Source organism: Branchiostoma lanceolatum, chromosome 15 (assembly GCF_035083965.1).
Source record: "Branchiostoma lanceolatum isolate klBraLanc5 chromosome 15, klBraLanc5.hap2, whole genome shotgun sequence".
NCBI lineage: Eukaryota > Metazoa > Chordata > Leptocardii > Amphioxiformes > Branchiostomatidae > Branchiostoma > Branchiostoma lanceolatum.
Genome location: NC_089736.1, coordinates 18,537,254 through 18,553,236, shown reverse-complemented (window position 1 = coordinate 18,553,236; position 15,983 = coordinate 18,537,254). Strand labels below are relative to the sequence as shown.

Below are 15,983 nucleotides of genomic sequence, written 5' to 3'. Positions count from 1 at the left end.
CGACCTTGACCTTCGTCTTCCCAACACCTACCCACATGCCAAATGTCACAATCCATCCAGAGGTTCTTGAGTTATACTGACCACAAAAATCTGGCAACACAGACAGACAAACAGGCAGACACACACACAGACACAAGAACAATTCCTCCATTTTTAATGGAGGTAACAAGTTTTCATTCCTGTCTACTGCAGCACCAGTAGATGAAAATGTGAGGAAGACCCTGAAGATGTTGAAGGAGAAAGTCGAGGAGATGCAGCAGCAGAGGAAGATGCTGGAGGATCAGCTGAGGGAGCAGATCCAGAATGATGACATCACCCAGGTGCTGGTCACACGGGACCAGGGCAATCTGGAGGTGAAACAACTGAGTTTGTTTCCGTAAAGATCACAGCGGAATAAATACATTTATGTCCTACCTGGGCTGTGATACATGTAACATTCAACACGGGAGTTCTGGACCAGTCCGTATGTTATAGCTGGTACCTCGAGTGATACGGAATACACTGTGTGGTGTTCTCTATGTAGTCCAGTGTTAGGTGTCTTGCAGGGTTGGACATTTTTCTCTGTGTTTATAAGTTCAATGTTTTCACTGATCTCATCACAAATTCATCACAACTGAAACATTATCATTGACATTGTATGATCTTTCTTCTATAATTATTGTGTTACCGTTGTTTCAATCACAAAGATGCTGCAAACTCTTGATTTTCTCAGCGCAACTAATTTGTTGTTAACTTGAATGTAAAAACTATATATTTTTATGTTCTCTGTGTTGTTTGTAGGACTTGTTTAAACAGGAGCTGAAGAAATATGACCAGGTGATAGCATACATTCACCAGAACTTGGCTGCTCAAGACAACATCCTAAAGGCACTCACTGAGGTCAACGCCAAGTATGCAGCCACCAGGAAGGCCAGCATAGAGATTGAACAAAGGTACATGAAACACATGCACGCTGTCCATCACAAGTGTGTGTGGCATGTACATGAAACACATGCACGGTGTCCATCACAAGTGTGTGTGGCATGTACATGAAACACATGCACGCTGTCCATCACAAGTGTGTGTGGCATGTACATGAAACACATGCACGGTGTCCATCACAAGTGTGTGTGGCATGTACATGAAACACATGCACGCTGTCCATCACAAGTGTGTGTGGCATGTATATGAAACACATGCACGGTGTCCATCACAAGTGTGTGTGGCATGTACATGAAACACATGCACGCTGTCCATCACAAGTGTGTGTGGCATGTACATGAAGCACATGCATGCTGTCCATCACAAGTGTGTGTGGCATGTACATGAAACACATGCACGTTGTTCATCACAAGTGTGTGTGGCATGTACATGAAACACATGCACGCTGTCCATCACAAGTGTGTGTGGCATGTACAGTCATGAAACACATGCACGCTGTCCATCACAAGTGTGTGTGGCATGTACAGTCATGAAACACATGCACGCTGTCCATCACAAGTGTGTGTGGCATGTACAGTCATGAAACACATGCACGCTGTCCATCACAAGTGTGTGTGGCATGTACAGTCATGAAACACATGCACGCTGTCCATCACAAGTGTGTGTGGCATGTACAGTCATGAAACACATGCACGCTGTCCATCACAAGTGTGTGTGGCATGTACATGAAACACATGCACGCTGTCCATCACAAGTGTGTGTGGCATGTACATGAAACACATGCACGCTGTCCATCACAAGTGTGTGTGGCATGTACATGAAACACATGCACGGTGTCCATCACAAGTGTGTGTGGCATGTACATGAAACACATGCACGCTGTCCATCACAAGTGTGTGTGGCATGTACATGAAGCACATGCATGCTGTCCATCACAAGTGTGTGTGGCATGTACATGAAACACATGCACGTTGTTCATCACAAGTGTGTGTGGCATGTACATGAAACACATGCACGCTGTCCATCACAAGTGTGTGTGGCATGTACATGAAGCACATGCATGCTGTTCATCACAAGTGTGTGTGGCATGTACATGAAACACATGCACGGTGTCCATCACAAGTGTGTGTGGCATGTACATGAAACACATGCACGCTGTCCATCACAAGTGTGTGTGGCATGTACATGAAACACATGCACGGTGTCCATCACAAGTGTGTGTGGCATGTACATCAAACACATGCACGCTGTCCATCACAAGTGTGTGTGGCATGTACAGTCATGAAACACATGCACGCTGTCCATCACAAGTGTGTGTGGCATGTACAGTCATGAAACACATGCACGCTGTCCATCACAAGTGTGTGTGGCATGTACAGTCATGAAACACATGCACGCTGTCCATCACAAGTGTGTGTGGCATGTACATGAAGCACATGCATGCTGTCCATCACAAGTGTGTGTGGCATGTACATGAAACACATGCACGCTGTCCATCACAAGTGTGTGTGGCATGTACATGAAACACATGCACGCTGTCCATCACAAGTGTGTGTGGCATGTACATGAAGCACATGCATGCTGTCCATCACAAGTGTGTGTGGCATGTACATGAAACACATGCACGCTGTCTATCACAAGTGTGTGTGGCATGTACATGAAACACATGCACGCTGTCCATCACAAGTGTGTGTGGCATGTACATGAAGCACATGCATGCTGTCCATCACAAGTGTGTGTGGCATGTACATGAAACACATGCACGCTGTCTATCACAAGTGTGTGTGGCATGTACATGAAACACATGCATGCTGTCCATCACAAGTGTGTGTGGCATGTACATGAAACACATGCACGCTGTCCATCACAAGTGTGTGTGGCATGTACATGAAGCACATGCATGCTGTCCATCACAAGTGTGTGTGGCATGTACATGAAACACATGCACGCTGTCCATCACAAGTGTGTGTGGCATGTACATGAAACACATGCACGGTGTCCATCACAAGTGTGTGTGGCATGTACATCAAACACATGCACGTTGTTCATCACAAGTGTGTGTGGCATGTACATGAAACACATGCACGCTGTCCATCACAAGTGTGTGTGGCATGTACATGAAACACATGCACGGTGTCTATCACAAGTGTGTGTGGCATGTACATGAAGCACATGCACGGTGTCCATCACAAGTGTGTGTGGCATGTACATCAAACACATGCACGTTGTTCATCACAAGTGTGTGTGGCATGTTCATGAAACACATGCACGCTGTCCATCACAAGTGTGTGTGGCATGTACATGAAACACATGCACGCTGTCCATCACAAGTGTGCATGGCATGTACATGAAACACATGCACGCTGTCCATCACAAGTGTGTGTGGCATGTACATGAAACACATGCACGGTGTCTATCACAAGTGTGTGTGGCATGTACAGTCATGAAGCACATGCACGCTGTCCATCACAAGTGTGTGTGGCATGTACATGAAACACATGCACGCTGTCCATCACAAGTGTGTGTGGCATCGAATGGCGAGTGACCAAAAATGAACTAAATTATATACTCTTGAAGGTCCATTTAAACATTATAATGTCTCATTTTCTAAATTCAATTTTTGACTTGGGGGATTATGCAACAGTCCATTTTTTGAGTGGAAATATTTTCGGGCTGGCCTATTTTACATCAAGGTACAGACGAAGCCACTTAATTGCACCTCGGATAAACGCACCTTCCGTTTAATTGCACCGAATCCCAATATCCAAAACCGGTTTCCATTCACTGCATTGTTAGTGACTCCGCATATCTGCACCGCAAATGGTCACCAATTTCGGATAACTGCACCAATTTTTTTCAAAAATCCTCGACAAGTTAACTGAAAAGGTGCGTTAAAATCGGCAAACGCGGTACAAATGAGCCGATACCTGCCGGTGTAAAGGCGCAATACCGCCAATATGTTTTAAACTGTTTTGAGTAACAAAAGAAGGCGGTCTCCATTGACAGTTACGTTGATAGGAATCGTATGGGAGGTCCCGGGCGGGTCACCCGTAATCAGTAACCAAGTTTTAGTTTCAATTCCTAGTTTCAGTTTCATGGCGGTACATGATTTACGTAAATCGACAACTGCACTCTACGTAATCTAACACAGAAACTGTTATCCCATGAGTGGTATGACGATGTTTCAGAATGCCTCCCCTGTAACATTACGTGTGTTGTAATGCGGTAGATCGCATGGAAAAATGAAAGAATGCAAAATCAAAACAGTCGTAGTCATTTCTTTATTTTCAGCAAAGGGTCAATAAATAAAGTTAATAACTGAATAATTTTGTCTGTTTTCTTTGTGCTAGTGTTTCTGACTAACAATACACCCCTCGCCCATGGTGGTGAGGTCCAGCTGGGCATTTCGCATAATTGCACCGGCCGGATAATTGCACCAGAAACGCTGACAAATGGGTGCTGCAGTTAAGCGGATTCTACTGTACCACTGGAAGAGTCCATTCTTACATAGGAGTGACACTTTTTGAGTGGAAGTGTTTTTGCATGGGGAGGGCTATGGGTGAAATATGCTGTATTTGCTCACAAATGTTGCCTGTCTAGTTATAATTGGTTTAATCTACCAGTCCTGTCCCTGTTTTGACATTTTTATTCCTTGTGCTGAGTCACATCTGTGCTCTTATATGTCCTGCATTTTTCCAGGAGACAAAATATGGTCCAGTCACTGATTGCCTCCTATGATGCTAATGAAGATCTGCTGGCCAAGTGTCAGAAAGGAGTGGACTTCTACCAGAAGCTGCAGACCAACGTCAGCAAACTGCTGCAGAGAACCAGAGGTGTGTGTAAGGTACAGGAGGAGGAGAGGCAGCAGATCATGGACAGGTGAGTGAAAGTGGTCTTGAACCAGTTTAGATCACTGACAAGTTAATCTTCCACTGGTCATGGCGTAACTTCCCATCCTATACGGACTGCGACCCTTTCCAGTAGCATGCATGTCGGGTGAGCGACACGTACAGCCGGGATTAAAACGCATGCTTTGGTCCAGAGACAGGGTTACTAACCACTGGACTACGCACACTACAAAGTGACATTATGTAGAGATCTATATTGATCTTTTTGCAGAAACTTGAAACAATCTTAGTAATGATGTACATGTATAAGAGCGTTGCATCATACAGAATTGATTTTCTTTTTTATAATGCACCTGGATGTCTAATCTTCAATGACATATAGATTGTGTTTGTTTCTTAAAAGCTTAGCTTAAACCACCTACAGAAAATGTAAACACTCCGATGGACAGACCTTAATACGTATTTGACTAAATGCAGATTGACATTATGTAAATGGCCTTTTGTTATTAGTCATGAGGAGGCGGCTAAATGCTATTAGGTCCCAATTTGAAAAAGGGACCCTGCCAGGTACGTGTAGTTCACGGGCAGTTTTGGGCACTTTCGGGCGAGAACCCTACGTGGCCCCGTGGGACACCCTGCGGCTACCGGGCTATTCTGGGGCACATCCGGGGCTCAACCCGGGACCCTGTAACGAATAGTGGCAGTGAGCTAATCGTGTGAACACACTTTTCTAAGGACACTTTACTGGAAAGTTTCCCCTTTTTGTAGAATGAACATCTCTTTTCATTTATGCTGGATTCTGTGTATTGTGGCTCCTGTTAAGCAACATCTAAGCAACACTCAATGTATCAGTATCAACTTATCATTGCTCTCATTTTCATTGTTGATATCGTTCATTAATCACCTTTGTGTGTCATGGATGTATAGCAATCATTGCTCTATTGCAATCGTCTGAAATTGTGATTTATGTTCATAATGTAAAAGTCTGCCATGTACATGTATGTACTTTTCCCTATTCCTGTAGGACAAAGAGCAGACGCCCAAAGAAACCACCAGCCCGTCCCACTGCACCAAAACCTAACCTCGGCCCTACAGCTGCAGCAATGGCTGCCCTGCCAACATTCATCAGTCCTGGAGGATCCTATGAGGACCCAACTGTGAGTGTGTTCCACACGGCTGTCCCAACAAATCCTCCACAGTTCCCTACTCTTCAGTCTGGCAGAACCTCAAATATCTCAGCTGCGTTTTCAGTGCAGTCCAATCTGGGACCTTCAGGTACCAATTTTCCGAGTTCAAACCTGGACAGCAGCATTTCATCTTCAGGCACAGATGGAAGTGTGGCTCCCTCTGTTGGGAGTGCTAGCATTAGTCCAGTGCATGACCCTGTCACTGTGCCGACTCCGGCAGACTTCGCGGGACCACCCTCCAGCTGGGCACACCAACAGAACCTGTTCCCTCCCGCACAGTCGTCAGGCCAGCTGTCAGCCACAACTTTCCCGCATTCTGTAAATAACGTACAACCACATCCTCCACAGCTGACAGGTTTCTTAAAGGGCTCTTCAGAAGACGTCATGTCAAGTGGTGAAGGAGCGATGATGGGCACCCTCCCCCCACAGCCATACCAGGGCATGCAGCAGCAGACAGGCCCTGCACAGCAGCATGCTGTAGGACACGTGCACGGGAGTCACATCCAGTGGGGCGGGAGTGGGATGTCCCAGACTGTTGACACTCTCAACACCCCTATTGTAACCCACAAACAACAGGAAAGCCTGCTGCCATCCATGCAGCTCCAGGACAAAGGTCCAGCTTTTTTGTCGGAGGGACATGCTCAGGATATGACACATGGATTTAATCTTGGTCAGCAGTATGACCAGACACCAATCAGTTCAACTCATCAGCAAGTAAGGTATCCAGTCTCGAGCAACGGCCAAAATCAAAGACTATTGCAGGAAGGGAGTTCTTATGGAATTCAAGGTCCTCCAAATGTTGCCAGTGTCCCTGGTGAATCTGTTCAACACAGATCAGCTCTTCAATTCCCAAATTCAAATATGAACGTGCAGAACTCAGTTGCAGCCTATCCTAGTCCTAATCCACCATCAGAAATGCAGTACATGGGTCTACAGCCTGGGATGGGTCCAGACTTTCAAACTATCAAACCACCAGGTGTAAATGTGCTGCCCCAGGTACCAATGGCAGGGACACAGTCCATGTGTGCCATGCCTTCTTCATCTGGTGTTTTAGATACGTCTCCAAAAGTCACTAATCAGATGGCTAATCATACAGTTCCCGGCCACCTGCTGCCTCCAGGTCAACATCCCTTACAGCCACACAGTATCCCTCAGCACCAGATGGTGCCAACATCCCAGCTGCCTTACCACAGCATTCAGCCAATGACTCAGCAGAACCCTGCTGTAGACAATTCAACCATCCGACCGGTACATCAGGTGACTTTCGTGGCCAACCAGAATGTTGTCCCAGGAGTGGAAGAGACGAGTGTGCCCAATCAGAATGTTCTCCAGATGGGTCCGTCCGCTGGCAGTCAGCCCTTTCCTGCAGTGGTTCCCGCAGCTGGGATGGTGGGTGTGGGGTCCATCCTGCAGCCTGTCCCTGTCGTGAGCTCCACAGGCAACACCGGCACAGATGACCTGCTGTCCTCCAGTCCTGAGGGCGAGCACCAGGCTCTCAAAGACTCCCATCAGGTACACTTTGTTGTTATTGACTTGTTCTTCAATCTCCTATCAATAGCAGTTTTCATTTATAATGAGGGCACCTAGGATTCAACAGGGTAAGAGATTTATAAACCTACCACATTATGAGTTTGAAAACTGGTGGCAATTGGTAACAAAAAGAACGACTTTCATTACTTTTGTTCAGCAAAATATAAAGAAAAATAATAAGTACATTTGATAGATGTATATGATGACATGAAAGATACCTGTGCTTGCAGTTACACCTGAAAAGGTTAGGTATGATAGGTCAGTCAGTGTAATATAACCAGCTGCTGCCATGCTGTGTGCCTGTGAAGCTGGTGTGTCACGCCGAAGAACAGACTGTTATACTTGACGTGGCATGTGGCGACATAAAAGCGGGGGGGTAGCGGGTGTTGGATTTGAAGATATTTTGGATAACATTATGGATGCATTGTACTCTAACAATGTCATATGATCTTTGGGCTAGAAGGGTGAGACAGTACAGTGGTGAATAGAAATCAAGTTCATGGGAATGTGAAGAATTGGACTTGAATATGTCACTTAAGATTGATGTTCGAGTGCTCTACCAATTGAGCTAAATGGTATGAAGATACTGAGTTACAACAAAAAGGTTGATGTTTGCGTCATTTTTTGTCAAATTTTTTGAAATTTTGATAATACATTAAATTTTATGTAATTTGAATCTCATTTACAGAATCTGATGATAACTGCTCTGTATTTATCGTACACCTGTCCTGAAAATTCGACATGGAGGAACGTAAAGTTAACCTGTTTCTTCTAAACTTCAATGAAATTATCCTCAATCTCCATGAGACAAAAAGTGTTTTGTTTCTAATATTATGATACTCTATCTTGTGGCAGGGAAAGATATTGCCATTATTTCTGAATCAGTATCCCCTGCCCAGGCCCCTAATCACCTGGCGACTTGCTTATATATCACCAGTTGCAAGGACGGGGTGAAATTCATACAGTAACTGTGACAGGTTTTTCAGTCATTAATTGTTGAAGTGTACAGACTTCTACATACATGTATACCCTATGTTGTAACCTTGCAGCTCTATGCATTGGTAAGTCTTATAATCACTTAATGATATGGCTTTTCTACAAAAGGGGTATGCCTGACCGCTTCAGAGAATCTCCTGGCAAGTTCGGAATCCTATTCAAATAAATCATTTTTACTGATTATGATATTTCAGGTTCTGATGCCAAAGGTTCTGACCAATAAAGACAAACAGGAGCTCCTTAGGAAGACTGAGAAGAAGACATCAGTCCATGAGCCTTACCAGGACCAGTCATCCTTAGACAAGCTGCTAGAAGAAGTCAACAAACTTGAGAAAGTAGTTGAGGGTTTGGAGAAGAAGACACTTAGTGGTCAGACCAAACTTGAGAGTGACTGGAAGGTATTGTGACTTGTTACTTAATGTGCAGTTTTAGCCTTCCTACAGAATGACTTGTGTTTGTGAAGCAGGTATCTCACTAGACTGTGCCAACTTGTGCCAGACATTTGCAAAGTGGGCAATCAACACAAAATGTTGCCTTAAATTGCTAATTTTTTACATTAAAAAATTTGAATTGGCAAAATGGCACAAAGTGGCTCAAAACGGTGTAAATTGGCAGATTCCTTTTTATCACAGTGCAAATCTCTTTCTGATGAATTTTTGGTCGTTCTGACAACACTGCAACATGCTGGTTGGGCAACCTTGGCTGTCTCGTGTACAGATGTTTCAGCCGGACAAATAAATAGATAAATTACATATTATTATTAAGATAAACACTGCAATTCCCAGTAAAGTTATAATCTTGTATCGAAACTGAGAATGTGACATTCCAGGCGCAGCCATTTTGTTTGGCTCATATGTAGTACATGTATATATATATATGTAGGCTTCATAATTTTATGCAAAAAATGCTTTGTACGTCAGTGTGACCGCAAGGGCTGATTGGCACAAATTCACAAAATTGGCGCAATTTCCTGGGCTAGCGCCATTCGGCGCAGTCCAGTGAGATACCCACTCCACTTTCTCCCACACAAGACAGTGGTGAGAGAATTGGGGATTAACATTTATTCACACAGTTGGGTGTAAATGAATATACCTACATGTAGCTCATCTAGGGTTAGGGACGTCCCTTGGATAGGACGTTAAATGGAGGTCCCGTGTTTGGGGAGAGCCACACCCCGCGCACGTAAAAGAACCCACCACACCTTTCAAAAAAGAGTAGGGGCATGCCCCGGTGTGCGATGGTCCGAACCTTCCAGCTGGTCTGGGTTGACATCTTGAAAAGGTGATAGTTCACCTGTTATGTCAATCCTTCCACAAATGTGGTAAATCTGAATAAATAGATAGATAAAATAGATTGATGCAGCTAATTTTTTAACAAAAATTTAATAAGAAATGATAATACAAAGGTAAAGATCACGGTGTTCAACACCGATGTTGAATACTAAGTAGACAAGAATGAATGATGTCACGAATATGGACGAAACCGTTTGACGAGTGAGACAGGGTCCTTCGTAATCAATTACCCAGGATGCCCACTGTGGTGGGCCTCCTTACACAATTGTCTATTTCAGTCCTCTATGAAAAGGAAAAACAAGGAGCCCTGGGTGTTGGCAGTTGAATGTTTAATGTTTCTTTCTTGTACAACCAATAACAGATCCCGCCAAGAAACAGGGGCCGAGAACACCCTGCCAACACCCAGGGAAAAAGAAAAGAAATGAACGTGACGGGACAGTCTATAATGTAATACACTGAGCTAGGTTTCTACTCAATGAGTAACAAATTTGCTGCAAATCGATAATTCAATTCAATTCAGTTTATTAAATCAACCTTGCAGCGTTACATAAAAGCTGAATTGTGTTGATTTTTACACAAACACTGTACACAACATCATCCACAATTGATAAAAAAACAGAATTACACTTACGTACACATATACAATACAAGAAGAGAGCTACGCGGTTTGGGGCATGTGATGTCTTTAATATGTGAGTCTGCTCTGTCGGCCTCCGGCCTCCGGCCTCCGGTCCCTTGACCGGGGGTGGTCGTGGGGGCACTTAGCAGCTGAGCACACCTCCCTCCATCTCACCCTGTCGTGGGCCAGAGCTTGGGTTTCAGCAAGGGTCATTCCCGTCCATTCTTTGATGTTGTCATCCCACTTCTTTCTCTGTCTACCTCGTCTTCTTTTCCCTTTGACTGTTCCTTGCAAGATGACCTTAGAGAGGCCTTTGCTTCTCGTCACGTGACCGTACCACCTTAGTTTCCTTTTTATGACAATGCTAAGAAGGTCCTCTAGGTGGTCTGTTCCCATAGCTTGTCTGATAGTTTTCCTGACTTCTGTGTTGGTGATGTGGTCACGGTAAGTTAGATTTAGCAATATTCTATAGCATCTCATCTCTACTGCCAAGATTCTCCTTTGCAGCTCGGCTGTTAAGGTCCAAGACTCGCACGCGTATAGAAAGATTGAGATGACCAGTGCCCGCAGTAGTCTCACCTTGGACTTCAGACTTATGTTCCTGTCCCTCCAGATGGGTCTCAGCCTTGCCATGGCTGCTGAGGTCTGTGCTGCTCTGGATGTGACTTCTGCCTTTGAGCCTTCCTTACTAATTATGGAGCCAAGGTACTTAAACTGATCCACTGTCTGAAGTTCTTCCTGGTTCACTACTATCTTGGTTGTGATAGGCTTACCACTGTTTGTCATCAGCTTTGTTTTCTCTGCGCTGATTTCCATCCCATATCTCCTGGATGTAGTGTCCAGTGCACTTACTAGGTTGGCCAGTTCTGTTTCTCCTCCTGCCAGCCCATCTATATCATCCGCAAAGCGTAGATTTGTTATGTTCCTTCCCCCAATGCTGACTGTACCGTGGTGGTTCTCTAGGGCATCTGTCATAATTTGTTCAAGGTAGATGTTAAAAAGGGTAGGAGATAGTAGGCATCCTTGCCTTACACCAACAGTTGTCCTGAACCACTCGCCTACTGTGCCCTGTACAAGAACTGCGCTGCTAGACTTGTCGTACAGCTGTTGGATGCAGTTGGTCAACTTGGGACCCATGTTGTATCTCTTCATTGTTGCCCATAAAGCATCATGCCAAACCCGGTCAAATGCCTTTTTGTAGTCCACGAATACATGATACAGACTTTGCTGGTGTTGGCGGTACTTCTCATCGAGGACTCTTAGGTTGAAGATCTGTTCTGTGGTGCTACGTCCGCTGCGGAAGCCTGCTTGCTCTTCGGCAATGACCTCTTCCGCCTGAGGTTTCAGTCGTCTCAGGATGACTTTCAGCATCACCTTACTGGCATGGCTGATGAGGCTAATTGTTCTGTAGTTCTGGCAAAGTTGAAGGTTCCCTTTCTTTGGTAGGGTTATAATAAGTGACTGTGTCCATGGTGTTGGCCAGTTCCCAGTTTGCCATATCTTATTACATATCATGGTCAGTAGGTTGATTGTAGTCTCACCGCCATTCTTGATGAGTTCAGCAGGGACGTTGTCAGCACCGGGAGATTTCCCATTCTTCAGGGACTCTACAGCTGCCTCAACTTCTTGTTTCAGGATCGGAAAGTTGTCGTCCTTTGTGGGTTCATGGGTCAAGAGTACCTCTGGGTCGCCACTAGACTGGTGGTTGTAAAGTTCCTTGCAGTACTCGGTCCATCTGGCCGTTATCTCCTGCTTCTCTGCAAGGGTTTTACCCTCTCTGCTTTGGATGGTAGTGCTGGAGCCTGACTGTTTCTTTTGTGTGAGTTTTTTGACAATTTGGAATGCCTGTCTGCTGTTGTTTGCTCTCAGATTCCCTTCTATCATAGCACATTGTTGTTCTATCCACTCTTCTTTTGCTTTCTTTATGTCTTTCCTGATCTTCTTGTTGATCTCCCTGTATTCTGCTGATCTCGCAGTGTGTCTTACCTTTTTCAGTTCCCTGCGAGTATCACACATCGCCAGGATGTCATCTTTCATCCATGATTTATTTTTGCGCCGGAGGGGGCCTATGGTTTTCTTTGCTGTATCCACCATTGCCTTGTTGAAGGCGTTAGCCAAGACTTCCACATCCTCCTCTACTGCTAGTAAGGGAGCGAATTTCCCACCTATTGTCGCTTGGAAAGTCTTACATACGGCTGGGTCCTTCAGTTTCTCCAGGTCGAATTTAAGTCTAGTGTACTGAGGCTTCCTAGATCTCTTGAGTCTGATCTCTAGGTTCATAATGACAAGGTCGTGGTCGCTTCCCACATCCGCACCGGGGAACGTCCTTGTTTTTGCTCTGTTGATACTTGTACGGAAGCGGTTTTGTACCAGGATGTAGTCAAGCTGGTGTTTACTGCCGTTTGGTGCGTGCCATGTCCAGCACCGTGATGGCTTGTGTTTTCCCAGGGTATTTGCTAATACTAGGTTGTTTTCGCTGGCAAACTCAAGTAGCCGTCTTCCTCTGTCATTTGTGGCCCCATTACAGGACGGACCACAGTGTTCGCCCCAGTCCTTTTGCGCGTCGACTCCGACTTTGGCATTCCAATCGCCTTGTACAATGAGGATGTCTTTCTTGTTGACTTCCCTTACGGTGTCCTGTAGTTTTGTGTAAAATTCTTCAATCTGTTCCTCGTCGTAGTCAGAGGTAGGTGCATAAACTTGGATCACAGTTATATTGAAGGGTGATGCCCTCAGTCTGATGGAAATTAGTCTACTGGATATAGTGCGGCATCCCATCACTGATCCCTTGATGGAGCTGTTCACAAGAAATCCTACTCCGTTCGCATGCCTGGTTTGTTCGCCACTGTAGTACAGTACGTGACCCTCCTCCGTTTGGAATTCTCCAAAGTTTTTCCATCTTACTTCACTAAGGCCTACAAGTTGCCACGTGTAATGACTGAGCTCATACGTCAGTTCCTTTAGTTTCCCTACTTGTGCAAGTGTCCGCACGTTCCATGTGGCAATGGCAATGTTGCCTCTTCCTCGGATTCTGTTCTGCATGCCCTCATCAGTAGTGCACTTTACACCTCCGTCCTGATGTGCGGCGGTAGGCGCGGTCCTTGTTGACCCGGGCGCCGACCGAACCGGTGTGGAATTTGGTTGGGTGCTCATTCATGTAAGTGTGTCTTGGGCAGTTGGCCTGGTGGTGCCCATCTCCTCTCCAGGCCTGACCACAGCCGACATCCTCCTGCTTGGTGGCTCGCCCTGGTCACGGACATGTGGCCGTTACTTCCTGTCGAAGGAAGCCTCCGCCCTGACCGTTGGCCTCATCTTGGAGGTTCTTCCGCTCGACGGTGCCGTGTCTCACGTCGTTTAGCCGGCCAGCTGAGGCCGTTGTCCGGGGGTTGGCACGAGGAGCCAGACGTGAGAGGCTTTGGGAGATGGGTGGGACCAGTGTGCTCAGCCACTCTATGAAGACAAGAGCGCAGCTGCTAAGCCACAACTACCCAGAGCCCCCTCTGTGATAGAGGCTTATTGGTTGTACAAAGACATCAACGGCCAAAGACTGTGGTCTTGGCGGTCATAACACAAACTGCAGTGTAACATTTACGTACAGTATTGGTAAGTTTACACAATTCTACTCGTTCGTTAAAGAAACGAAATTGCAGCAAGGGCGGGATGGTGGTAACGTTGAGCGGGAGGCGAGCCCAGCCGTACGGACGGCGGATGTCGCAATTGTGAGGACGGCACGAGCGGAGGTCGAAGGTCGCTTCCTCAGCGTAATTCCCTACGATTGGTCGACTGACCAATCCTACTATAATTACACTTACGTACACATATACAATTATACGAATTGCAAGGAAAGTAACATCATCATGGCTATCCTGCTTAGAAATTGCATGGAAGGTAACATCCTGACTATCCTGACTAGGAATTGCATGGAAATTAACATCATCATGCCTATCCTGACTAGGAATTGATTGGAAAGTAACATCATGGCTATCCTGCCTAGGAATTGCATGGAAGGTAACATCCTGACTATCCTGACTAGGAATTGCATGGAAAGTAAATCAACATGACTATCCTGACTAGGAATTGCATGGAAACATTGGAGCGCACAAGACATTGACCATGCTTAGCACTGTTGACACATAATTCTTTACAAAATGCAAATTTTGAGTATCAGCAACATAGCTGTATGATTACAGTTACTAACGGAGAGTTCAAGTCCAGTCAGGCCTGATTGCTGGGCGCGTCCCGGGCGGTTGCACCGCGGTCGCGACGACCAATCCGGCTACACTTGGTCGAGCCGTGGTCATAGGCTGCGGTGTCGTGCCTCGTCAGACATGTGCCGCACACATGATGGACCTCCCCAAACTGTTTGTCATCGTGGATCAGCTCCGATAATCACGATCTCTATCCTTGTATTCTGAACATTGCTGCACAAGCTTGAGCCTTTCTCGCAACTCGACTGGTTGTAACAAGTCGGAGTTGAACAGCCTCATGTACCTGGCGATGAACTGATCATATTAAGTAACCATGTCATACGTCAGCTTGGCCGAGTCGTTCGAGAAGGCTGGCAATAACTCTTGCAGCCATATCACATGTTTTGTTATTCGGGAAGATGATCGAGGCGTGCAGAAGAAGCCTGAAATCTTCTTACCCCTGGGTTCGTTATTCACCGCTGGAAGGTAGGTTGAGGTCACCCAAAATGTGGTTAATCTCTGTCAATGACGCGCGGTCCCGCTGCAGGTCTTGAATGGTGGCGAGATGCTGCGAGTCCGTCTTGGGGGGAGGGGGGGATTGTGCAATCCCGTTAGCCGCGCCACCCGACCACGCCGTCTCTGGAATGGAGGGGAGTTGCGCAATCCCGTTGACCGCACCACCTGACCGCCCGTCGGATTGTAGTTGTGCGTTGCGAAGTCTCAGGCTCTCGATCTCCTTAGCCAGTTCCAAAGTCCTGATCTACTCCAAAAGTGCTTCACGTTCCCGCTGGAGTGCCTCTTCCAGCGGAACGCTGGCATGTAAGGGAGGCAGTCGATGATCCTCGGGTGATGCCGCCAAGGAATTGCGTAAATTTCGTCCTCGACCCTCTGAAACTCTTAATCGAACTTCCTGCTTCACAAAGTCGCTGTGGGGGTTTAAAGGTTCTCCCGCTGCGTGTAGTCGTCATATTGCCACGGATGGCAGCGATAAATCGATGATAAATACAATAATAAAAGGGTAAAGATCACGGTGTTCAACGGCGATGTTGAATAATAAGTAGACAAGAATGAATGACGTCACGTATATGGACGAAACCATTTGACGAGTGAGACAGGGTCCTTCGTAATCAATTACCCAGGATGCCCACTGTGGTGGGCCTCCTTACACAATTTTTTAACACCAGGTACAAATCACAATGTTCCTCCTGTTAGAGCACAGTCACATTAGGGACAGGAACCCCCTTCAGCACTCAGTCTTGTTTCTGAAGTTTTCCTGTATATCTGCACTGCAGTGGCATTGTTACTTCGAATCCGCATTCAGTGCGTTTCGCTGTAGTGTGATATGTTCAGCTGAAAAACGCACCCAACCCAAATATATATGGGACCCACATACAGGCTCTGTA

The 15,983-nt window shown here is 45.9% G+C and overlaps 1 protein-coding gene across 2 annotated transcripts in view; it reads left to right on the top strand.

Moving 5' to 3' along the window:
* The window catches only part of LOC136420379 (tyrosine-protein phosphatase non-receptor type 23-like), a 108,697-nt gene that overhangs the window by 78,092 nt on the left and 14,622 nt on the right, over positions 1-15,983 (top strand). For both annotated transcript variants that reach the window (XM_066407257.1, XM_066407258.1), the window contains exons 18-22: positions 193-353; positions 781-932; positions 4,621-4,800; positions 5,794-7,468; positions 8,677-8,880. In XM_066407257.1, the coding sequence (XP_066263354.1) occupies positions 193-353; positions 781-932; positions 4,621-4,800; positions 5,794-7,468; positions 8,677-8,880 (2,372 nt within the window). The remainder of the gene's footprint in view (positions 1-192; positions 354-780; positions 933-4,620; positions 4,801-5,793; positions 7,469-8,676; positions 8,881-15,983) is intronic.